This window comes from Pelodiscus sinensis, chromosome 32, assembly GCF_049634645.1.
Source record: "Pelodiscus sinensis isolate JC-2024 chromosome 32, ASM4963464v1, whole genome shotgun sequence".
Classification (NCBI taxonomy): Eukaryota; Metazoa; Chordata; order Testudines; family Trionychidae; genus Pelodiscus; species Pelodiscus sinensis.
Genome location: NC_134742.1, coordinates 10,746,285 through 10,771,074, shown reverse-complemented (window position 1 = coordinate 10,771,074; position 24,790 = coordinate 10,746,285). Strand labels below are relative to the sequence as shown.

Sequence of the window (24,790 nt, the reverse complement as noted above, 5' to 3'; positions counted from 1 at the left end):
GGTGAACAAGGGGATTGTGACCTAGGCAAGGGATTGAGGTGCAGGGTTAGGGAGGAGGGATGGGTGCAGGAGAGGAGTCTGGTCTAAGGGAGGAGTATCGGAGGGGGTGCAGGGTCTGGGAGGGGATTGTAACCTAGGGCTGGGGAGAGAGCAGAGGGTTTGGTTGGTGACGTGGGGTGTGGTTTCCAGCCAATGGGAGCCGAGATCGTGTTGGGAGCAGGGGCAGCGTGTGAAGCCTCTTTCCCCCACTCAGATGGTGCAGAAAGGCACATGAAGCAGCCAGCCGTATTTGAGTGGCACGGACCTGCTTCTTGTCTGAGGGTCTCAGCATGGCAGGCCAGATTGAACATGTTGAGTTGGATCTCACCCACAGGCGGTATCTTCCCCACCCCTGTTCTAAAGTCATCAGGCTTCAAAAGTCGGATCCTTTGTTACAAATTAGGTCATCACGTGCAACATGGAGGATACATTCAGAGCCAATAAAAGACATAACGGGCACAAATGTTTATTGCCAACTCATCAAGATATCTGCCCTGTACAGAAAAAGCAGGACTGGCGAATCACACGAGGAACAGATGTTTGCTTAAAATAATAATAATAGTAATTAATAATAAAGTAGCCAACATAAAAAGCCCTGTAGGGGAATAGAGACTGGGTCTGATTTTATTTTATTCACCAGTGGGCTCATTTCACGCTTATTCCATCATCTGATTACTGTTGGGAGAGCCCTCGCCCACTACTTGTCTCATTCGCTAAGCTATATACACGGGAAAAGATACAGGGCAATCCAGCACATGATGTATCGTTAGTTAGCATCACTCTTGCATTTTTTGTAGCCAGTCGCTTTCATATCATGCATCAAACAGTGCAGAAGAGAGACCTAAATGGAGCTTCCAAGCATCTGTTTCACTGGAGTTTCATTTGGCTAATAAACTCAGTGGAAAACAACTTTCCACTTCTACTAGCAAGGATTTCAAAAGGGCGCTCTCATGCTACAAACGAGAACTTGCTGGAAAGAGCCAACTTTCTCTCTCTGAAATATCCATTGAAGTGGGAGGGCTGGACAGGTGAATGCTGTAGGAGAATTTGGCCCAGTTACATAACAAACTCAAAGCTGGGCTTCCTGCCATTAAAATCTACTATCTATTTTGAAGAGTTTGTTTGTGCAAAATGAAGCCATACTTGGTGATTACTGATGGATGCACACGCTGGGTTACCCTCCCCCTTCCAACTCTTTGCTCTCAAATTCAACCCTCATTTCACTAGGGTCCCCCTTCTAGCTTCCCCTTCTCTACTGACCAATTCCTTCATCAGCATCTCCACTTCCTCTTTCCCCATTTTTTTTAAATTAATGGAGATTGCCTATCTCCTAGAACTGGAAGGGACCTTGAAAGGTCATCAAGTCCAGTCCCCTGCCTTCACAGCAGGGCCAAGTACCATCCCTGACAATTTTTGCCCCAAGTGGCCTCCACAAGAATTGAACTCACAACCCTAGGTTTAGCAGGCCAATGCTCAAACCACTGAGCTATCCCTCCCCCCAAGGTTTTCTTTCTCTTGCTCTTTCTCTTTCTCTGCCCCCCAAAAGCCAGATTCCCTCTTTCTCTTATTCTGAGCTGGGAGACAGCTGATTTAACAGAACCTGCAGAGGTCGGAGTTGAGAGACGCCAGACAGTCCCTGAGACAACAGCTCAGGTCAATGTTTCTCAACCAGTGGTATGTGTACCCTTAGGGGTACTTGAGAGAAGTGGGGAGGGAGGGGGCATGTCAACACAATTGAAACTTGGAGAAAACTGAATTTTTGTGTTAAGTTTTACGGCGCTTTATTCTTTTTGTACTTTTGACACCCAACACTTTCTTCGCCCGCCCAGCTAGGCTTAAGTTGTTGACACAAACGTGTTCCAATGGTAGAAAAACTTTTTGTGGGTCTGAAAACTGTTGGTATTGGGGATACTTATAATTTTTTTAAGGGGTACTTTATAAAAAAAGGTTGAGAAACACTGATTGAGGTTGAGAAACACCCTCTGAGGTCTCTTCCAACCCTGGGATTCTATAATTCTATGATATAAGATCCAGTCTTAAAAGGGGTACTTTATATATATATATATATATATATATATATAAAAGGTTGAGAAACACTGGCTTAGGCCACACTTAAAAAAAGTTCAGTTGACATATCTGTGACAGTCAGGGTGGTGATGGTGTGTGTGTGTGTGGGGGGGGGAATAACCCCCCGTCCCCAGAGGCTGCAGCTACACCAACTTAACCCTCATCCTGTACAGGGCTAGTTCAAAGGAAGTAGGCTTCCGTCAGCATAGTTCCCTTCACTTGGGGAGGCGGAGTTCCTACACCGATGGAAAAGCCCCATCTGTTGGCGTTGGTGGTGTCGGCACTGTGGGATGACACCAGCCAGACTACGGCCAGCGAGCGATGCTGCGAATATCCCTGCAGGAGATCCGTGAGGAAGGCTTATGGAAGAAGCCTCTCTCCTGCCACGGATGCTCTCCATACAGAGCCCTAAGGCTGCGTGTTACCCCTGTGATTCAGGGGCCTATCCGGAGGCAGGTCTGCATATCCCCAAGCCGGAAAAAAGGGAAGACTTTCTCCCCTGCAAAAGCAGCTGAGGGGAATGAATAGAGCAAGGCCAAGTTTTCGAGGTCAAAAAACAACACCGTGTGGGCGTCATACTTCACATACACCACAATCCTTTGGGGGTTCCTGCTCACAAACAGAGGCGTCACCGGGGAGGTTAGAACTCGGTACAGACCTCTGCAGAGCCCCACCGCCCAGATCCCTCCCTCAGGGTCCAAGAGGATCTCCCCTTTCCTCTTCACTGACTCCCTGGCCACCCCCACGGCCCAGGTTCCCCCGTCCCCCACCTCCACCACCCAGCCATGGCTCCCCGAGGTGAACCCCTCGGAGCCCAAGATGCAGCGAGACGGATCAAATCGCTCGGGACGGTAGGGCGGCTCCTGCCGCGTGTCTCCGCATCTCACTCTCTTCCCGTTCTCGGACACGACAAATCGGGGATGAGCCGTGGCCGGATCAAAAGTGACATTTGCTGCAGGGGAGAAAGAGAGAGACAGTCAGAGCGTTGGGGGCAGAGCTTAGCCAGAGGGGAGGGTGTCAGAATCAGCCTCAGCGTTAGAGAGTGAAACTGGGGAATCTACTTTCTCCAAGATGTACCCGGCGCTGCATGGGGAACAGCTCTGAGACCTCAGCAAATTACAGGGAAGAGGCATTCCCTTGGCACAGGTGGGTTACGGCTACTGAGTGTGCGGCGGGTGGGCAGGTGGTGGGGACCCCTGCTGCTGGTGCCAGACTCCGGCTTGCCCCCCAAGCAGAAGCATAGCGAGGGTGTTATGCGCCTGGGGGCAAAGGCCAAATTCCCCCCCTCCATCCTGCCGCCACCGCTGTTGCGTGGTGGGGCCCCAAATTTGCTGCATGCCTGAGCCCAACCCTGGGAGGCGTGGGGGGGGGGGGGGGTTTGTACCGCGTCTTCCCCTGCCCCCTCCAGGCCCCTGCATTCACTAACCCACCAGCGGAGATGGAGAAGGGTCGGGCTGGGGGCGGAGAGGTGGGGAGGAGGTTCCAGAGGAGGTGGTGGGCTGAGGAGGAGCAGGTGAGCCGAGGGATGATGGGGGGGAGCAGAGGGGGACTAAATTGGCGCCCCCTAGCGTGGCGCCCGGGGGCAACCGCCACCCCCCTTGCTACAGCACTGCCCCCAGGCTGTGTTGCTTCTGGGAGGCGGATTTGCAGGAAGAGGCGGGGCAGGAGTGGAGCAGACTTGGGGAGGGGGCAGAGCGGAGGTTGTCCTGGACTTTCCCTAGCTAGGGGAGGTGCAGGGAGGAGTCGGTGGAGTCATCCTTTCCCATATCTCTCCTCCACGGTGAAACGTGTTAGATGAGTGACAGCTCCTTCCTCATCCCAGCACAGCACGTTCGCTTCCTTCCCCCTAAGGCCTGGTGGGCGACTCCCCCAAGTGTGTTCTTTCGGCTGCATGAACTGCACCAGGCCAGCCGGCAGGTTTCCCCTCTTTAGGGAAACCTTCTGACCCCTGGAGCTTGGCCCATGCCTCCTGCTGTCATGGACTCGGTTTTGTTGAGCTTCAGGGCCACCTTCCCTCACTCCAGGCTCCCAGGCCCCCACAAACCAACTTTTCTCCTCAATTCAGGGAGATCATCGCCTTGCCGACATTCATGGGCGATGGCTGAGGACTGCCTCTCCATGTGACTCCTCCCCTCGCCCACCGTAGCCCGAGAGAGGGCTGGGACAACCCCGCCCCCCGTACCACAGGCCCCGCCCCCTCTCCATATCTACTCCATCCCTGCCCTGCTTCTTCCCACAAGTGACATGGCCCCGGGGGACTAGCAGAGATGGGGTTGGGCCTCCCCCCGTACTCACCAGCAGCCATGGGGGGAAAGCAGAGAGACCCAGTGTGACGGCACGATGGGGTTCCCCCGTCTCCTGCACCCCGAAATGGCACAAACAGACTGCACCAGCTGGTGTAATGGAGGTTGTTTATTGCCTCTCCAGGATACAGCACAGCACAGATGTAATCTGGTCACAGAGCTGGGCTAGGATGCCTCAGGCCCCCTTGAGATGGGGGAGACTGGGCCCCTAAACTCCAGTCCCTTTCACTAGGCTGTCTCCTCCATGCTTCCAGCCAACAACTCACTAACCCTCTTCCAGCCCTGCCCCCCAGCCAGGGCAGCATCCACCTTCCTTTGTTCCTCTCCATGGGGGGTGTCTGGTTCAACAAGTTTGGCATCACCTTTGCATAGTGAGGTTTTCCCTGCTGGGTCTTGCTCCAGACAGCAGGGGTCACCACAGCCCAGCAAGTACCCCCACTACGTCACACCCAGACCCAACCCAATCGCCCCTCTAATTTTTTCCACTCTGGAGTGGAATGAATTTTGTTATGTGCACCAATGTGCAGGCGACGGACACATAACAAAATTAACGCAGCAGGGGTGGGGCCAAGGGATTCATAGCTGGGAGAGGAGGCTCAGGCCTGGGGCACAGGGTTGAGGTGCTGGAGGGTGAGGGCTCTGTCTGGGGCAGAGGGCTCTGGGGTGGCCAGGGAGGAGGGGCTCAGGACTGGAGCAGATGGTTGGGGTGCAGGGGGGGTCAGAGCTGCAGTGGGGATACAAGCTGTTGGGTGGGGCCAAGTTCAGGCAAAGTGTGGGGTGAAGGAGGGTGTTCCAGGGAGAGGACACAGCCCCTAGCCAGATGGGAGCCCAGGGCAGGGCACTGCACCAGGTCACCATGGCCAGATGGGAGCTGAAACTACCCTCTACCCGCAGCTGGGGCTGGGGACAGGCTGCCACAGCCAGAGAGGGGTTGGGGGATCAGGCTGGGCTGTCGCAGCAGGAGCCACGTCAGGGCTGCATTGGAGGCCGGCCTAATTTGAGGCTGAGAGTGGCAGCCCTTCCCTGGCTCCCACAGGTCCCTGGCCTGGGCAGCTTAACTGAGTGCCTGCATGGTGCTAATTAGGCAGCTGCACGGCCACTCAGCCACGCAGCTTAAAGGGATCTTAGGGCTTTGCTGCTGCTGCCGGAGCCAGACTCCTGGGGCACCAAGAGGCTCAAGCCTCTAGACCCTCCTGCCTATGTCATGGGGGGCATATGCCCCCCCCCAATTGCAGACCCTGCCCACTGTGGCCCGAGACTTACCTAGGTTCAACGTGGAGCCAGGTGACAAAGTCTCTAGAAGAAGAAGAAGAAAAAAAAGAGTGTGTGTGTGGGGGGGAGGTAAGATCCCCCCAGGGTTCGTTACCAGAAGGGGCTTAGCTCTCTGTGCTTGCGGACATGTGTCTGTGCAGACACAAACTCAACCTTTAGCCCGGTCTTATAGGGGCTGGGTGGGACATGCCGGTGGACGGACGCCCGCTCGGCCGGGTTCCGAACCTGTTCTATTGATTGAAGTGCTGGAGCTGCACAGAGTGAGCTCGAGTCAAAGTTTCTCTAGGTTAAGCTCCAGAGCACCCCCAAGGCTCCTTTCAACCCTCTATTCCCCTCCTTCCATGACCTGCCTCCATGAGCCACCCTCCCATCACCCTCTATTTCCCTGCTACCCGCTCCATCACCTATGCCTTGCCGAGGGCCCTATGTGCCCCCCATGCACCTATCCACAGCACGTCTGAACACTCCAATTTCCCTCCTGCCAGGAGTTGTAACACTCCGTATTTCACACTCCAGAGACCCCATTCTCTCCTCTATACATCTCCCATTTCCAGTGTATCCCACCAGGCTAGAATCATAGAACACGAGAACTGGAAGAGACCTCGAGAGGTCATCGAGTCCAGTCCCCTGCACTCACAGCGGGACCCAGCACTGTTTAAACCATCCCTGACAGGTGTTTGTTCAACCTGCTCTTAAATATCTCCAGGGATGGAGATTCCACAACCCCCCTAGGCAATTTATTCCAGTGTTTAACCACCCTGACAATTAGAAACTTTTTCCTAATGTCCAACCTAAATCTCCCTTGCTGCAGTTTAAGCCCATTGCTTCTTGTCCTATCCTCAGAGGCCAAGGAGAACAATTTTTCTCCCTCCTCCTTGTGACTGACCCCTTTTTAGATACTTGAAAACAGCAATCATGTCCCCTCTCAGTCTTCTCCTTTCCAAACTAAACAAGCCCAATCCTTTCAGTCTTCCGAACTAATCTGATAGCTTTCTTTGATAAGATAACGAGCCTTGTGGATAAGGGAGAAGCGGTGGATGTCATATACCTAGACTTTAGTAAGGCATTTGATACGGTCTCGCATGATATTCTTATTGATAAACTAGGCAAATATATCTTAGATAGGGCCACGATAAGGTGGGTGCATAATTGGCTGGATAACCGTAGTCAGAGAGTTGTTGTTAACGGTTCTAAATCCTGCTGGAAAGGGATAACAAGTCAAGGGTCTGTTTTGGGACCCGTACTGTTCAATATCTTCATCAATGATGTAGATATTGGGATAGAGAGTACGCTTATTAAGTTTGCAGATGATACCAAACTGGGTGGGGTTGCAACTTCTTTGGAGGATAGGGACATAATTCAAAATGACCTTAGCAAGTTAGAGAAATGGTCAGGGGGAAACAGGATGAGGTTTAATAAAGAGAAATGCAAAGTGCTCCACTTAGGAAGGAACAATCAGTTCCATACACACAAGATGGGAAGCGACTGTCTAGGAAGGAGCATGGCGGAAAGGGATCTAGGGGTCAGAGTGGACCACAAGTTGAATATGAGTCAACAGTGTGATGCTGTTGCAAAAAAAGCAAATATGATTCTAGGTTGTATCAACAGGTGTGTTGTAAGTAAAACTCGTGAAGTCATTCTGCCGCTCTACTCTGAACTAGTTAGGCCTCAGCTGGAGTACTGTGTCCAGTTCTGGGCGCCACATTTCAAGAAAGATGTGGAGAAATTGGAAAGGGTACAGAGAAGAGCGACAAGAATGATTAAAGGTTTAGAGAACATGACCTATGAAGCCAGGCTTCATGAACTGGGCTTGTTTAGTTTGGAAAAAAGAAGATGAAGGGGGGACATGATAGCGGTTTTCAAATATCTAAAAGGGTGTCACAAGGAGGAAGGAGAAAATTTGTTCCTCTTGGTTTCTGAGGACAGGACAAGGAGTAATGGGCTTAAAGTGCAGCAGGGGAGGTTTAGATTGGACATTAGGAAAAAATTCCTAACTGTCAGGGTGGTCAAATATTGGAATAAATTGCCAAGGGAGGTGGTGGAATCTCCCTCTCTGGAGATATTTAAGAACAGGTTGGATAGACATCTGTCAGGGATGGTGTAGACGGAGCGTGGTCCTGCCTTGAGGGCGGGGGGCTGGACTCGATGACCTCTCGAGGTCCCTTCCAGTCCTATGATTCTATGATTCCTTCATAGGTCATGTTCCCTGGACCTTTACTCATGCTTGTTGCTCTTCTCTGGACCTTCTCCAGTTTCTCCACATCTTTCCTGAAATGTGGTGCCCAGAACTGGACACAAGACTCCAATTGAGGCCTAATCTGAACAGAGTAGAGCGGAAGAATGACTTCCTGTGTCTTCCTCCCAACACTCCTGTCAATGCAGCCCAGAATCACATTTGCTTTTTTTGCAACAGCATCACGCTGTTGACTCATATTTAACTTGTGGTCCACTATGACCCCTAGATCCCTTTCTGCAGTTCTCCAGTCCCCTCACAGCAGGGCTATGCACCATCTAGATCATCCCTGGCAAATGTCTCTCTAACCTGCTCTTAAATAGCTCCAGTGAAGGAGATTCCACAACCTCCCAAGGCAATTTGTTCCAGGGTTTCACCACCAGTTAGGACGTTTTTCCTAATGTCCAACCTAAACCTCCCTTGCTGCAGTTCAAGCCCATTGCTTCTTGTCCTAAAGCTGCTTTTCCCTTTCTATTCCATACCAGGGCCCCCCTCAATCCCGCTTTCAGTTAGGGGTTCTGTGTGCACCCTCATACTTCCTCCCAGGATCAGGGTCCCTCATTCTTTTCCACACAGCAGAAGTTCCATGTGCACCCTCATTCCTCGTACATTTATGTACACACATCCAAGAAAGAATAAGTGAATTTGGCAACACAATAGTATGTAAGTGGACTGTAGAAACCACTGACACCGAATGTCACCGAAGGCAGAAATTTAGTACTTTTCCGAAAAGGCTAGGTAGATAGTTATAGTCTTTATACTTGATTAGGTATTAATATCTATGAGTCGTTATTAACATTTCGTTTGGAAGGATTCGATTTTTAATTGGGAAATGGTGGTAGACGTTGATTTCACTGCACGTACACAAAACGAGGGAGAAAACGTCGCCACTGTTAAAAATCAAAATTGGCTAGAAAGGCAACGTGAGAAAATTCTTTTCTCGGATCTTATTAGAGTTTGATTGAAGGGTATTTTGTGTGTATATTTTGACCTTTGATGTCAACAAGTTGTGTTTTCATCATGACAAAGTTTCAGGCTTATGACATGTATCTGGTGAAGTGGGTCTTTGCCCAAAAAAGCTTATGCTCCAATAAATCTAAATAAGTCTATAAGGTGCCACAGAACTTTTCGTTCTTCAAGCTTATGAAATCTCCACAGCTACTGTCATTAAATAATTATTTTACCCTGTTCCCCAAAATACTATACGGGAGTGTTCCCTCTAATCTTTTCCATCTATGAGCAGAATAATTTTTGTTTTGTGCACCGTGGCATGTGCAGATGTGCACCATTAATAGGAAACACATGCTTCTGGTTCTGGGCACTGTGGGCACTCTGCTAATCAGGTGGCAGCATTTTAATCTCTCCTGGGTGCCCGCACGAGCGCTCAGCATAGAGGGAATGTTTCTGTACCACTGTGAAAATTGTAAAATAGATAAAATCTAAGAAAAGGCTTAAAATGAAACATTCATCTGCCAAAATTACCCCCCAAAAATAAATTGAAGACTGTTAGGCTACGTCTACACTGCAGAGTTTTTGCACTAAAACTTTTGGAGCGTCCACACTACAAGCAGGTTTTTGTGCAAGAAAAAGTACAGTAAATTGTCAGAAGACAGGGCTTTTTGTGCAAGAGCTCATGCACAAAAAGGCATGTGTGGACGGACAACAGGGGTTTCTCGTGCAAGAAACCCCTATGGGAAAAAGCACAGGTCCTCTGGTGGCTATTCTGTGAATGGCCACCAGCTCTTTCTTGCACAAGAGTGTTCATGGCAGTGTGGATGCTCTCTTGCACTAGAACTTTTTGCAGAAAATCTCTTCCGCAAAAAGTTCTTACACAAGAAGCCTGCAAGACATAGCCCCCATGTCTTGCTTTTAGTGCTTTTGACCCATGGATCTTCAAGGAGCTGTATGAAGAATTTTATTCCCATTTTACAGATGGGAAAATGAGACAGAAAGAGAAAAAATGATCTGCCCAAGGTCACCCAGTAAGCCAGTGGCAGAGACCTTCAGTTTCCTGAGCTGCAGCCAGGAGGACTGGATCAATTTTTTATAGTGGGAGTGCTGACAGACATTGAACCAAACTGTGAATCCTGTCTATAATGGAAACCATTTCAAGTCAGAGAGAACTGTAGCATCCCTGCACCGTTAGTTCCAGCACCTATGGCTGTAGTCCAGTGAATTACCCACTAGGCCAAATTGTTGGATAACAAGATCATCAACAGCAACAGGCCAGCACCCTCGGGACCTGACATGGGCTGCCAGCATATAGACAACTATACAATTAACCAATTAGCCTGGGCTTGTCGGTAAATCCTGCCAACTGCATTCTCTCCCCTCTTGCTTGCTGCCTCTGTATCAGAGGCAGCAAGGGAGGGGGAGGCAGGAGTGGCTGTGGAGCTGCCTTCCCTCCCACATCCGCCTGCCCCCCACCCCAGCACAGAGGTGAGGGGGGCAGGCAGGAGCCAATACATGTGGGGAATCAGCTTGAAAGCCGGCTCACTGGCTCCTGCCTGCCTCCCGCACACTCCATGTGGCAGAACTAGTTCACTGTTGCTGGCTCTGGGGGATTTTGGCCCTGCTGTATTCAGAAAAGCACGTTCCTCCCCAGCTACCAACTGATCCAGGGTTGTCCCCAAGACTACGTCTCCACTGCCAGGTTATTTCGAAATAATAACAACTCCCGAAATAACTATTTTGAAATAAGCTTGTTCCTCGCCACAAGCAGGAGTTATTATTTCGAAGTAAACAAGCCCTTTATTGCAAAATAACAGACTTGGTCACATGGACATTTGCCTTGTTATTTCAAAATAACTCCCCGATGTAGGCATGCCCCAAAAGCCCCCCGGCTCTGTTGCCGCTGGACTAAAGAGGCCAGCCCTGGCTGGCTGGAGTGCAGGCTGCGAGCATTAGAGATCAGTGAGTAGCCCTGAAGTCCAATGACAGGACGTGTCTCTGTTACCTTTGAACTTCTTCGCCGCATCCTGGAGCGAGACAATTTCTCGAGAGAGTTCCTTGATTCTCCTTCTCCAGGTCGGAGGCTCAGCTGCTGGATTTTGAAACTTCCCCTTCATGCATCTACAGAGAAAACAACCTATGTCACCTTCATCTGAACAGTAGCAGAGATTGGGCGACATTTCAGGGGCCTGAACTTCCTGGGGTAACTTCCTGTGTAACTCTACTAATTTGAAGCAAAATGCAGGACAATGTAGCACTTTAAAGACTAACAAGATGGTTTATTAGATGATGAGCTTTCGTGGGCCAGACCCACTTCCTCAGATCAAATAGTGGAAGAAAGTAGTCACAACCATATATACCAAAGGATACAATTAAAAAAAATGAACAAATATGAAAAGGACAAATCACATTGCAGAACAGAAGGGGGATGCGGGGGGGTGGGAAGGGAGAGGAAGGAAGGTAAGTGTCTGTGAATTGCTGATATTAAAGGTAGGGAGAGTGGGATGTTTGTGAGTTAATGGTATTACAGGTGATAATTGGGGAAACTGTCTTGGTAATGGGTGAGAAAGTTCAAAGACTTGTTAAGTCCTTGTTGGCAAGTGTCGAATTTTAACATGAATGACAGTCTGAGGAAGTGGGTCTGGCCCACGAAAGCTCATCATCTAATAAACCATCTTGTTAGTCTTTAAAGTGCTACATTGTCCTGCATTTTGCTTCAACTACCCCAGACTAACACGGCTACATTTCTATCACTCTCTACTAATTTGGAATGCGGGAGGAATTCACTGGAGGAAGTTATCAAGAATAGCTTTTAATTGACCCTGCCTTAACCGACAGTAACTTCCCCGGGTAGAAAGGCCTTACTTTCTGCTAGAAGACTCAAAATATTTCCGGGTGGTTGTTGTCTTTCTACTGCGCTTGTATAACTCAAAACATGAAGCTCTGAATGAAAGAGCAATGCTATGGCTGACCTGGGAAAATGTTTAGTCTCTCTTTTTTTTTTTGTTTTGCTTCTAGATTAGAGTGAGAGATCAGCAGCCTGTTTGTCCAGATGTGGTTCACCAAGATTAGTCCCCAGCAAACATCCAGATGTTTTATTTACCTGTGCATCTGCAGGTATGGCCGCTCACCACTCCCACCCAATAGGAGAAGGAGCATTTTCCATCGCTCCCATTGGCTGAGAATGGTGATCTGCAGCCAACAGGAGCAGCCAGAGGCCACCCTGTGGATGCGCAGGAAAATAAAGCATCAGGTGGTCACCAAGAACTAATCCTAGCCACACATCCCTGCTGTAGATTATTTGAAGAGCATGTCTGAATAAAGGAGACTTTCACATACTTCCTGCCTTCCCCCAATCACTTTGATATTTTAAATACACAGAATTCTTTCAGTGGAATGTTATTGGCATCTATTTTTGTAACTTTCCTGTTGCCTAGCGGCGGCAGGGCACCTTAAATTAATAAGACGTCTGCTATTGTTTGAAATTGAATGTCCTTTGGTGAAAAAGGGCCTGGTCGTTTGGGGGTTGGGTTTTTTCCTTCTTCTCTTAAAAGGAATACTGCAGCGTAAATTAAGTGGAGAAAGAAGGATAGATTTTCAAAAGAATGCAAGCCCCATTCATTTTCAGCTTGAGCACTTTACCCCTCAGGAGAGGTTCACAAAGGCCTGTTTACTTGTGTGACTACTTTGGGGCATGTGTGATCTTTTACCAATATAGTTTATAGTTACAATATAGTTTATATTGATAAAAGCTCTAGTGTGAACACAGTTATACCAGTGCGGTCGAACCTCTCTAATCCAGCAACTCTTTGGTCCGGCGACCTCTGTGGTGTGGCTTGATTTGAGTGAGCCGGATGTCCACTTATCATGGGTGGACTCATTTAGGTGCATAGGTATGTATGAGCAGAAAAGAATTCAAGATTATAAAGTTCAGTGCACCTAAATGTTATGTGCTTGGGGGAAGAAAGCTTGTGATTCCTCTGGAGTTTAACAGCTCTTCACAGCTGCTGCTGGGGTTTGAACCAGCGTTCCCTGTAAGCTGTGCACTTGTGTGGCTGTTCAGGAAAGAATCTGCTGCCACCCAGCTGATTAGCACAACACCCCACCGCTGGGTTTTGTGTTTCTCCTGGTGGTGCACATTTGCACATCCCTTGGTGCACATAAAAATTATTCTGCACATGAATGGGAAAAGTTCACACAGAGATGAGAAAAATTAGAAGGAACATTGGTTTGAATCTTAGAATTCTCTTTTCTGTTTACAAGCAATTCATGGCCTGCTACAGAAGTTATTATAGGGGCACCATATTTATGAATCAGTTTGTACAGGGCTGTCTGTTTAAAGGGCAAATAATACATAGCACTCCAAAATCCATATGGATGTTCAGTCTGCCCTGAAATTGTGTATTTGCAGTCATTTGGTCAGACAGAAACACACACACACACACACCCCACACACACACCACAATACTTTTATTTGTGGAGCTCGGAAAACAAACACTATGCACAGCATCCAAATAAAATTTCTGTCCCTGGACAAATCCTGCACTCATCAACTGTCCAGCATCATGAGCAACATTCCCTGTAAGCAGAGTGCTTGGGCAGCAATACAGAGGAAATTCAAATGCCACCCAGATAATTAGCAGAGCACCTACAGCTGCAGCTGCACATGGTGGTGCACATGGCTCAGTGCACATAGTAAAATTCATTCTGCACCTGGATGGAACAAATTAGCAGGAACATTGACCACGAACCATCCTTGAAAGCGAGTAAGTCAAACATTACGAACTTGTCATTTTGGTTCAGCAGAGTGGTGTGCGAGGTTGACGTGAACAGGGCAGAATCCCAGCAGGACTGGAATATGCACACACTCCATTTAAGAGCAAATTCTCAAAGCCCTTTAAAATGCACAGGCAGAATTAGCGGGGCTACACCAGTTGAAGCGCGGGCTGGAAAGAGTCAGTTGGCAGCAAGAAGAGGCCACATACCTGTTTAAGGTGCTTCTGATGTCCTGGAAAGAAAGAGAAAGAAAGAATAGAATCACTGGACTGGAAGGGATGTCAAGAGATCATTTAGTCCAGACCTTTGTTCTCATGGCAGGACTGAGTGTAATCCGGACCAGAGCTGGGCAACCTATGGCCCATGAGCCCCATTTGGCCCAGCAGGATAATCTGACTGCAGATCACAAGACAGGGACGTGGTGACTGCCCCTTCACGCAGCTCCCATGGGTTGGGAATGCTGAATGTTGGCTGCTGGGAGCTGAGGTGGGCTGGGTCAACATAACCAAAGGATACGTCTACACTTGCTCCCTAGTTCGAACTAGGGATGCAAATGTAGCCGACCGAAATTGCTAATGAAGCAGGGGGTTAAATATCCCGCGCTTCATTAGCATCATCTCGCCCTCAGTTTTCGAAGAGCAACGTTAATTCGAACCAAGGGGTTTGATTCGAACTAACGCGTCCCAGAGCGCACTTCCTGGTTCGAATCGGCTGGCGCACGGAATAGCGAGCGGGCGAGATTATGCTAATGAAGCACAGGATAGTTAAATCCTCGCTTCATTAGCAATTTCGGTCGGCTACATCTGCATGTCTAGTTCGAACTACAGAGCAAGGGTAGATGTACCCAAAATGTCCCATGGTAGGTTCATGTCTAACCTGCTCTTGGGAACCGCAAATGCTGGAGATTCCATAACCTCCCTAGGCAATTTATTCCAGTTCTTAATCTCTCTGACTGTTAGGAAGTTTTTCTTAGGGTACAGCTACACAGCAACATTTAGAAATAACTTTAGTCCGCAGATACACAGCCGGCAGGTGTTTCAAAATAATGTCAAAATACTGTCAAGCAGGAGGACTTCTTGCTCCGACTCCTACAACCCTCATAGGCTACTTCTACGCTGGCATGATTTTCCGAAAATGCTTTTAACGGAAAAGTTTTCCGTTAAAAGCATTTTCGGAAAAATCGCGTCTAAATTGGCAGGATGCTTTTCCGCAAAAGCACTTTTTGCGGAAAAGCATCCGTGGCCAATCTAGACGCGCTTTTCCGCAAAAAAGCCCCGATCACCATTTTCGCGATCAGGGCTTTTTTGCGAAAAACAGTACTGTGCTGTCTACACTGGCCCTTTTGCGCAAAAGTCTTTCGGAAAAAGGCTTGCCCGAACGGGAGCAGCATAGTATTTCTGCAAGAACACTGATGATCTCATGTAAGCGGCCAGTGTAGACAGCTGGCAAGTTTTTCCGCAAAATCAAATGATTTTGCGGAAAAACTTGCCAGTCTAGACACAGCCATAGTACGAGAAGTAAGGGAAGCTGGAGGAAGAGCGCTCTATTTTGAAATAAGTACTGTGTAGACTAAGGATGTGAAGTAGCGAATAATTTGCTAGTTGAGTAGTTGATGGAATTTCTATTGACTACTCAACTAGTTCAGTGTTTCTCAACCTTTTTTTATAAAGTACCCCTTTAAAAAAAAAATCGTAAGTACCCCCCGTACCTACAGTTTTCAGACACACAATTTTTTTGTCCACCATTGCAACACCTTTGTTTAAACAACTTAATCATAGCCAGGCGGGCAATGAAATTTTGGGGTGTAAAAAGTACAAAAATTATAAAATGCCGTAAAACTTAAAACAAAAATTCAGTTTTCTCCAAATTTCAGTTGTGTTGCCATCCCCTTTTGCCCTTCCCCCCCCTCCCGACTTCTCTCGAGTACCCCTAAGGATACTCGTACCACTGGCTGAGAAACACTGGACTAGTCGATAAGCACTTCCGCATTCTGTCTTGGAAATGTACAAGAGCCCCAGCTGGGGCTCTTGTACATTTCAAACTTGGAATGCCGTGTGCAGCCCAGGGCCAGTGGAAAGTCCCGCTGACTCCGGGCTTCCATGCGGGCGCTTCCTTTGAAATGCACAGGAGCCCCTGCTGGGGACTCTTATACATTTCAAAGCTGGCACCCTGCATGGAGCCCAGGGTCACATGGGGAGTCGCCAGCTGATCCCAGGCTCCTCCCAGCATTTCAGAGTGGCAGTGCCACCCCAGCTGATCCCGGGCTCCATGCGGCGCTGCCGCTTTGAAACGCCACGAGGAACCCATGGTCAGCTGATCCTGGGCTCCAAGGGGTACTGCTGTTTTGAAATGCCAGGTGCAGTCAGGGATCAGCTGGGGACTCCCCAGCTGACCCCAGGCTCCCTGAGGCAGCTCTTCACAGAGCAGCTGACTTTCGGCTCCGTGCGTGCTGGTGCTTTTAAATTCTCCCCTCTTCTCCCCCTCACCGTTGCTGCCAATTTCAAAATAATCTAGGCAATTGACAGGTAAGGCAGCTCCTTTCCTGGCCTGGCACTGTAGATTGTGCTGTGCCCCACAAGCAACTAGCAGCGGGCCTCGCTCTTAGATGAGGACTGAAGAGCGCACAAGGTTCTGTGCACTGCCCCTAATCTGAGCCCTAGCTCCGCACTCCCATTGGCTTCTAAGGGCCATGTCCACACGAGGAAACTTTTTCGAAATAACTAAATTTGACTTAATCACGCCCGATTTTACAAAATCAAACTAGTGTCTCCCCGTTGGGAGGAAGCCTTGAAATTAGTCCGAGGCAGGCAGCATTAATGTGGATGTGCTACCTCAGACTTATAGTCTCAGGAAGCACTGGGGAGTATCGTGAATTCAAATTACCCTGGGGAGTCGCTATTTTGAAATAGCGGCACCAGAATGTCCATGCTTCCACTGTGTTGAAATAACTAGTTCGAAATTAGTGTTATTCCTCGAGAAAAGCAAGAGGACAGATTTCAAATTAAGTGGCCTATTATTTCGAAAAAATGGGCTTGGTAGTGTGGACGCTTCGCTTATAAATTCAAGCTAAGGGGGCATTATTGTGAAGTAAAGCGAGGGCTGTGTCTACACTGGCCACTTATTCCGGAAAATCAGCCGCTTTTCTGGAATAACTTGCCAGCTGTCTACACTGGCCCCTTGAATTTCCGGAAAAGCACTGACGATCTCATGTAAAATCATCAGTGCTTTTCCTTAAATACTATGATGCTCCCTTTCAGGCAAAAGTCTTTTTCCGAAAGACTTTTGCGCAAAAGGGCCAGTGTAGACAGCATAGTATTGTTTTCCTCAAAAAAGCCCCGATCGCGAAAATGGCGATCGGGGCTTTTTTGCGGAAAACCGCGTCTAGGTTGGCCACGGACGCTTTCCCACAAAAAGTGCTTTTGCGGAAAAGTATCCTGCCAATCTAGACGTGCTTTTCCGAAAATGCTTTTAACAGAAAACTTTTCTGTTAAAAGCATTTTCGGAAATTCATGCCAGTGTAGACGTAGCCAAAGTGAATTTGGGTTTATCATTGTATATAGCAGATCTTTTAGTAACTGTTTTTGCATTGCTTTGCGCTATAGTAATTGTTTTAGAATGTATAGTATTTAAGGTTTAAATTGTAGCATCATTGTTCTTAAGGCTTGTAAAACTTAAACAACTGTATTAACTGCTTGAAGCTTGCAATAAATAAGAAAGTGGTTAAGTAGCCCTGGCGTGTACTGATTTCCCTTGGATCTAACATAAATCGAGCCACACGACAAGTCTTGCTTTAATCTTTGTATTCATGTCCATCAGTATGAAAGAAGCTGTTTGTATATATTTGCATGTATATTTGCATGTCTATGCAACCACACTTAAACTGCAGCCCTCAGCATGTGCTGTGAGTATCACTTTGACCCCCCGGCCTTCCAAAGTTGAGTAGTCCTGCACTAGATGAAGCCCCACACGTGCACGCACAAAATTTTCACTGGATGATGAGGTTTTTGAAGTACCAAGTACTGAATGATCCAACCAGTGGATGGAAAGGGGCTTGGAAAAAAGAACTACCTGATATTTACATAGTTTGCAATAACACCAAATAGAGGAAGGGAAAAAAAAGTTGAAGCTGATTGTCAGGGAAAACTTCCTAACCATGAGATATGCGAGTCAGGGATATTTTAAACCATTTCTGGCCAGCCCCCTCCGGGACATGTGGGAAAGGGAGCAATTCTGCACTTGCCCTAAAGCATGTGTTCCCAAACTGGGGGGCGTGAAGAAATTCCAGGGGGAGGTGAAAGGCAACCCAGTCCCCCCCCCCCATCATGTTTTGTTGGCCAGTCAGTTCCTTTTTTTTTCTCTTTCTCTCTCTCTCTTTCTCAACAAGTTTTTCTGCTATTTTTGGTGGGGTGGGGGGCGTGAGAGTTTTTCAAAAATCAAAAAGGGGGCGTGATGCCGAAAAGTTTGGGAACAAGTGGTCTAGAGGAGCTGGGGTGAATGACACAGCAGGGCTTTGACACCCATCGCTTCTGTGAATCTGTGACTCAGCTTTCGAAACGCTAAGTAACAACACAAACATCAGCAGCTCACGGTCTGATTTTGAAAACGGTGCCGCTACGGATGATTCATGATGAGCACTTCCTTCCTCAGACAGAGGGGTGAGGAAACTCAGGCCCAGAGGCCGGATCCAGCCTGCCAAGCATTTCTCTCCAGCCTGCCCAGCCAGGGCCAGCCTGAGCCATTCTGATGCCCTGGGCCCTGGGTACGTGGCCCCGCCTCCGGGCACATGGCGCATGCGCAGCCCCGCCCCCTCGGCACGCTGCACACCTTACAGCTGCCATCGGGTGCGTGGCACCTGAAGGCAGCTGTAAGTGCGCAGAGCTGGCAGTGCTAGGATGTACATGTGCTACACTGCTCGGCTTAGCTACCGCCACTGGCGCGCAGCCTGGGGCCGCACAGAGTGCAGGGCCCCACAGCTGTGGGGGGAAGGGCACTGCTGGCCGGTGCTGCGGGGGTTAACATGGCCCCCACCCCGGGCAGCTACTGCAGGGTGGCTGCTTGGAGCTGCTGCAGCCCACAATCCGGGAGCCAGGCACCCCCCATAGGTTGGCGCCCCGGGCACCCCCAGCTAGCCCACTTTTTAATCCAGCCCTGTGCCCAGCTAATTTACAGCCAGCAGCATGTGCTCAGCTTCCCCTCCCCACACCTTACTTCACCTGCAGCCCAGCTGCTTCCAGGATTCTTCTGCTCGCTGTGCTGGGGGGTTGGGGTGGACAGTGCCGGGCTGAGCCACACTTGCACCCTGGGCAGCAGGCGCGTGGCACATACGCAGCCTCGTCCCTGGGCGCACGGTGCCTGATTGACATAGTAAGGGGTGCCGCACCCCCAGGCACGTGGCTCATGTGCTGCCCTGCCCCTGGGCGCCAACCTATGGGGGGCACCTGATTGAAGTGGTAAGGAGCACTGTGTGCCCGGCGGCGCACCCCTTACCACTTCAATCAAGCTCTCTCCATAGGTTGGCACCCCGGGCAGCTACCGAGCTAGCCCCCCCGCCTTAATCCAGCCCTGGGGGTGGAGGGGAGTGTTCCCCTGTCCCTGTGCCCCATCTCTGCAGGGCAGGCACCATAGAGGGAGACTCAGAGTTAGCAGAGCTGCTCCAGTCCGAAGCATGTGACCCCAGAGGAGTGAGGAAGGAGGAGAAGGTGGGGGGAGACAACAGAGCAAGACAGATTTCCCTTACAGCAGGGGTGGGGAACCTAAGGCCCAGAGGCTGGATGCAGCCTCCAGCTTGCCTGGATCTGGCCCCCGAGGTTTGGGGCTTCCCCCTCCCCCAGCACTGGGGAGCCTGCTCTGGTTTTTCAGCTTCCCTGCTGTCCCCCTGTGGGGCTGGAGCACACAGAATCTACATCCAGAATCTACTTGAGCTTGGGCCCCTCAAGCCTTGGTGTGCAAGGGGAATGTGGGGAGTGTTTTTCTTTTCAGTCGGGGGTCCACCCAACTTCACTGCCTCACTTCCTTTTCACTTGTGTGCGGCCCTCCCTGACTGATTTTTCTGTACGTCTGTGGCCCCTGATCCAAAAGGTTCCCCTAACCCTGCCTTAAAGAGACAGAGCCCAGCTGCTCACAGAAACTTACCCAACACACATACACTTCGTGTCCCTGTCACACACATACACAGCAGCACATACTCTCCCATCTGTGCCCCACACTGGTTTGTGTGACAAAGTCTGTCTCACACACAGAGCGTCTCTCTTTCACACACACACGCACACATGTGTATACATGCACACGCGTACACACATGCACATGCACCCACACAAACACATACACATGCACACAAGTGTGTGCACGCATGTTCACACACGCACGGGCATGCACACACACATGCACACACGCAAACATGCACATGTGTGCGCGCAGGGCCGGAGGGAGGCATGGGCAAGCCAGGCAGCTGCCCAGGGCGCCAACCGATGGGGGGCACCTGATGGCAGCTGTATGAGGCGCACGGCATTCCTTACAGCTGCCATCAGGAGCCGCGTACCCAGCTCCCGCGGCGCCAGCCAGCAGCGCCCTTCCCCCTACAGCTGCGGGGACCTGCACCGCCCAGCGCATGCGCCAGCAGCGCTGGCCGGGCCAGGCTGAGCAGCGCACACGCCATGCGCCCCGGGGGCAGGCCCTGGGCTGCACACCATCGGCTGTGGCCGGCGCACGCATGCACCCTGTGCCTGAGGCCAGCGCTGCGCTCCCGGGCCCAGGGCGCCAAAAGGGCTCGGGCTGGCCCTGTGCACGCGCACACACACATGCACACAAGCACGCACACACACACACATTCATGTGTATTCACACGCACGTACACACATACACACACACACTCTTTGTAGCCACAGCACCACCCCTTCTGCCAGAGGCCCTGCTCCTTCTGGGGGTGCTGGAGTCGGCCTGCAATCACATACCAAAATTTGGGATGTGGTCCCTCCCCTGCAAAAATAATTGCCCACCCCACCCTAGAGGAACGGGGGTGAATGACACCGCAGATCTTTGACATTATGACTCAGATTTTAAAGCACTAACTAACACCTAAATAACAACATCAGCAACTCGCAGCCTGATTTAGAAGATGGTCTCTGAGTGCTGGGTTCCTCTAGGCCAAGGATGATTCAGGGAGTACCTCCTGCCTCATCCAGGGATCTGGAGCAAGGGGTAGGGTGTGGGGTCCTCTAACACCCTCTTACCTGCAAGAATTCACTCACTGGCTGCTGGCACTTCCCCTCCAGCTCACAGACTAGGTCACCGAGGCAGGAGAGCACCGTGGAGAATTTGGTGGCATTTTCATCCCTCCTCTTCTTAATCTCCTGGTCCAGCTCCCTCAGCTGGCCCAGTCGATGTTCCTCTTGTTTCTCCAGAAACAGGTGCAACTGCTCAAATTCAGACACAACCTTCTGCTTCTCGGCTTCCACTTCTTGCTGCAGCAGTCAGGCATAGGCAGGGGAAAGGTCAGACCAGGGACGCTCAGAAAGTTACAAGATATTTCATAGATCCTTTTGTACACACACGCACACCTAGAAATTCCTGCGTACTGGCCTGTATCACCAGCCTTACTTCTGCATTGTGGCCACATGCTGCCTTTAGAGCTGGGCACATGGCCACCATAACAACCACCATGCTTTCCAGGTGACAAGACGGTGACTCTCCTAAAATAACCTTGTGATCCCTCTGGAACTACTTTTTGGGACAGATTCCCGAGTCTGAGAAAGGCTGGTCTCCCCACCCCAATAAAATCTGGGCAGTATCGGATAAAAGCCCACAAACGACCAAATTTCACACGTGGACCCCAGATTTCGTGGCCTGTGATGCATTTTGCATAACCGTGACTTTGATAGGGCCCTGCCCATCACAGACAGAGAGCCAGGGAACTGGGACAGAGTTTACAAAAGACAGCTGAGTAATTCCGTACGCAGAGGGGAACATATTACTCTGAGTACCGGTGATGCCCTTGAGCGGGTAAGCGATAGTGGCTCTTACCAGCAGTTCCTGGCTTGCCATTTCCCCACTTGATTGAAACACTTGAATCTCAGCTCTCTCTTTCTTCAAGATCTCCACCTGGCTCTGAATTTCCACCTACAAAGAGGGAAGGGGAAAAGCAAGTTTTGAGAGCCCACATGACTTTTTAAGGCTCTTCCATCATCAAGGACAAATAGATGGCTTATTAATATGCACTGTTAATCCTTGTGTTCAATGCTAATGTGTAGCATTTGTCCCTTTAATTTTTCCATCCGTGTGCAGAATAAATTGTATTTTGTGCACAACGGCAGGTGCAAATGTGCACCACCCATAGACATACAAACCTAGCAGGGGGCACTCTGCTCATCAGCTGGGTGCCCCTGGGATCTCTCCTGAGTGGCCGCACATGTGCATAGTTTTCAGGGAAGGCTGAATTGTCTAGGATATTATTAGTTATAATGTGGAAGCAACCAGGAGGTCCAGCCCAAGGTCAAGAGCTCACTGTACAAGTAGACTGTCTCTGTCCTCAACTGCTTGCCCTCTACATAGAAAATAAAGAAATCAACCATTTTTTAGATTCCCTTTGGAAACATACCCACGACCCCCAGAAGAATACAGTCCTCCTGCCCTGGGTCCACTTCCTGGCATCCCCCACACACAGTGAACCCCTGATATTTGGCCTCACCATGGAGCCCCACAAAATCAACTAAGTCCTGGGTCCCCAGAAGAGCTAATCCAGCTTTGGGAGGCGGGGAATGTCATGGCTCCTTCCCCTCTCTGGCATGATAAATGCAGAAGTGGGGGCCAGCAAGTGTACCCCCAAGCCTTATCTACCAGGCTTTGGTATAAAACTCCCCCCAAAACCTTAAAAACCTAGCTCTTGGGAATAAAACTTCCGCTGCCACCACCCAAATATTGATAAAGAAATCAGGGGGAAGATCATTTGGGAAATCTCACCCCTAAGATAAAAATCAAGGCACACAATTAACCACTGCCAGGTTAATAAAAAGAAAAGAAAGAACTTTTATTATTACAACAATATTCCTGTTGCAAACATAATGACTAGATAGGAAGGTAACAAAATATACTCAAGGAGAAACTCCATGGGCCTAGAACTTAGTTACAAAGAAAAGCCAAAACATCTTTTAAGGAGTGCCAGATCTCAGATCCCATACCCAATCCTTAACACAATAAAACCTAACAAAACTACCTGAACTTTACCCTACCTACAGAAAATGAAGAATGGTGTCTTGGAGAGAGAGAGACATGCTTGTCCCTCTCTGTAGCTGCAGAGAACTCACCCCAGAGAGACAAAAGGAGAAAGGAAAAAAAACCCAAATTCCTTTGTCCCAGTTTGAAAGTCCCACCTACATTCCTACTGGTCACGCCACATGGCTAGGTGTAGTTAACACCTTAATCCCCAGGCTGCTGGCTAACCCTCATAATCATGACAGGGAACGCTGAGCTTCAGTCTTCCCCCTGCCAAGTTGCCCCAAGTTGGGGGCCAGGTCAGTGAGGGTTTTTTCTGAGGGGGTGCTTCTCCCTTGTGTGTGTCCCCCCATCTGAATTTTCTGTGAGTCAGCGACTCGCTCCAAAAAAGTTTCTGCACCCTAGCCCTGGATGGTGCTTGATCCTATGGTAACCAGGGGTCCGGAATTGGCCTGGACAGTCTTCTATTTGCAGCCTCTGTCCAGTAAAAATACCAGAAAATAATGGACATGTAAACTGTCCAATATTTTCTGTGTTTTTTTTTCAGACAGAAGGCTGCTTGGGATATTCCCCCTCTGGTGTGTCTGGCGGAGGGTGGGATGGGAGAGGGGAGTGAGGGATTTGAAGGCTCAGTTCCTTTTTTTTCTTTTGCTCAACTAAGTTTTTCCCCACCATGTTCGGTATTTTTTTTAAGTATCTGGCAACTCTACTTGATCCAGCCAGGAATGCAGAGGACTGTACTAGAAGCCTTCTGGTGGTCCCTTCCTCTCCTCCACACTCTACCTTGTATTCCTGGGCAGCTTCCTCGCTGGGCACCACGCTGTGAGCCCTGTGCTCCTTGGAGCAGTTGCACACCACGCAGATGGGGGTCTGATCGTCCTGGCAGAAGAGTTTCAGGGCCTCCTGGTGTTTCTCGCACACCCTCTCCCCTCCAGGGTCTTTGATCAGCTGCGGGTTGAGCTGCTTGGCCACCTCTGCCAGGCTGGCCAGCTGCCTGTTGGGCTTGAGGTTCCTCTGGGGAAAACTGCCCCTGCAGCAGGGGCAGGAAAGGTTTGTCTGCCATCCCTCCTGGCACTGGGTGATGCAGGCCCGGCAGAAGTTGTGCCCGCAGTCGATAATCATCACCGGCTCGTGAAAATAATCCAGGCAGATGGAACACGTCGCTTCCTCCTGCAGCGTCCTGGCTGGATTCTCCGCAGCCATTGCACACTCAAGCAGATGCACAGAATCGAGCTGGGTCTCCACTTCCTGGAGCTCAGCAGTGGGTGGAGCTTGCACCGGCTCCTTCCCTGAGGTTGCAAGTGGCTTTGGCAGCCGTCCACCAAGCTCAGCTCCAGCGCCTGCCAGTTTGTGTGTTTCCCAGCTCCTCAATGGCTGGACCAGCCTAGAATGGTTGCTCCTGGTGGAGCCGATGGAGCGCCAGTTCTCGCCAGTTTGCACACCCCAGGATTAGGAAAAGTGAGAAACGGTGTAAGCACGGAAAACTTTCAGCAGTTGCACGGTTACATGCGCCTGCAGCGCAGGGTGACAGCTAGTGTTATGCTTGTAAGAAGCACACGGGGTCTTTATGAAGGAGGAAAAGGCAACACACCGCGTTTATTGAGAATACAACAGCAGAGCAGTTAGCATATACTTAAAATAAAATGATGGAGATTGCCTATTTCCTAGAACTGGAAGGGACCTTGAAAAGTCATCAAGTCCAGTCCCCTGCCTTCTCAGCAGGACCAAGCACCATCCCTGACAAATTTTTGCCCCAAATGGCCTCCACGAGGATTGAACTCACAACCCTGGGTTTAGCAGGCCAATGCTCAAACTACCATTATTCCTCCTGCGAGGGATCTGTTCCTTACATAAACAGACAGACACACTGTCCCACCAATCAATGTTATATTTACCAGTCCTTGGTTTGTGGCCAGCCAGGTAGGCCCCCTCCTCCATCTGT

General features: G+C 49.8%; 1 protein-coding gene across 2 annotated transcripts; it reads right to left on the bottom strand.

Moving 5' to 3' along the window:
- Positions 1 to 489: 489 nt before the first annotated feature.
- On the bottom strand, positions 490 to 24,627 carry LOC102463146 (zinc finger protein RFP-like). 2 transcript variants are annotated; one of them, XM_006118407.2, is made up of 7 exons: positions 23,632 to 24,604; positions 21,661 to 21,756; positions 20,871 to 21,101; positions 13,851 to 13,873; positions 10,871 to 10,986; positions 5,673 to 5,705; positions 490 to 3,058 (listed from the first exon to the last, which is right to left on the bottom strand). In XM_006118407.2, exons 1-7 carry the CDS (start codon positions 24,049 to 24,051, stop codon positions 2,541 to 2,543), a joined length of 1,437 nt encoding a protein of 478 aa, XP_006118469.2. In that variant the 5' UTR covers positions 24,052 to 24,604; the 3' UTR covers positions 490 to 2,540. The 2 variants fall into 2 exon arrangements, with proteins under 2 accessions (XP_006118469.2, XP_075770161.1); XM_075914046.1 differs by lacking the exons at positions 490 to 3,058; positions 5,673 to 5,705; positions 10,871 to 10,986 and adding an exon at positions 11,156 to 13,578 and having other exon boundaries at positions 23,632 to 24,627.
- Positions 24,628 to 24,790: the final 163 nt, after the last annotated feature.

Excerpts from the sequence above, each read along its gene's own strand:
- LOC102463146 (XM_006118407.2), bottom strand. The coding sequence starts at position 24,051 with ATGGCTGCGGAGAATCCAGCCAGGACGCTGCAGGAGGAAGCGACGTGT. Across the intron at positions 21,757-23,631 it reads AAGCTGCCCAGGAATACAAG|GTGGAAATTCAGAGCCAGGT; the intron begins GTAGAGTGTGGA and ends CCCTCTTTGTAG. Across the intron at positions 3,059-5,672 it reads TGGCTCCACGTTGAACCTAG|CAAATGTCACTTTTGATCCG; the intron begins GTAAGTCTCGGG and ends TCTCCCCTGCAG.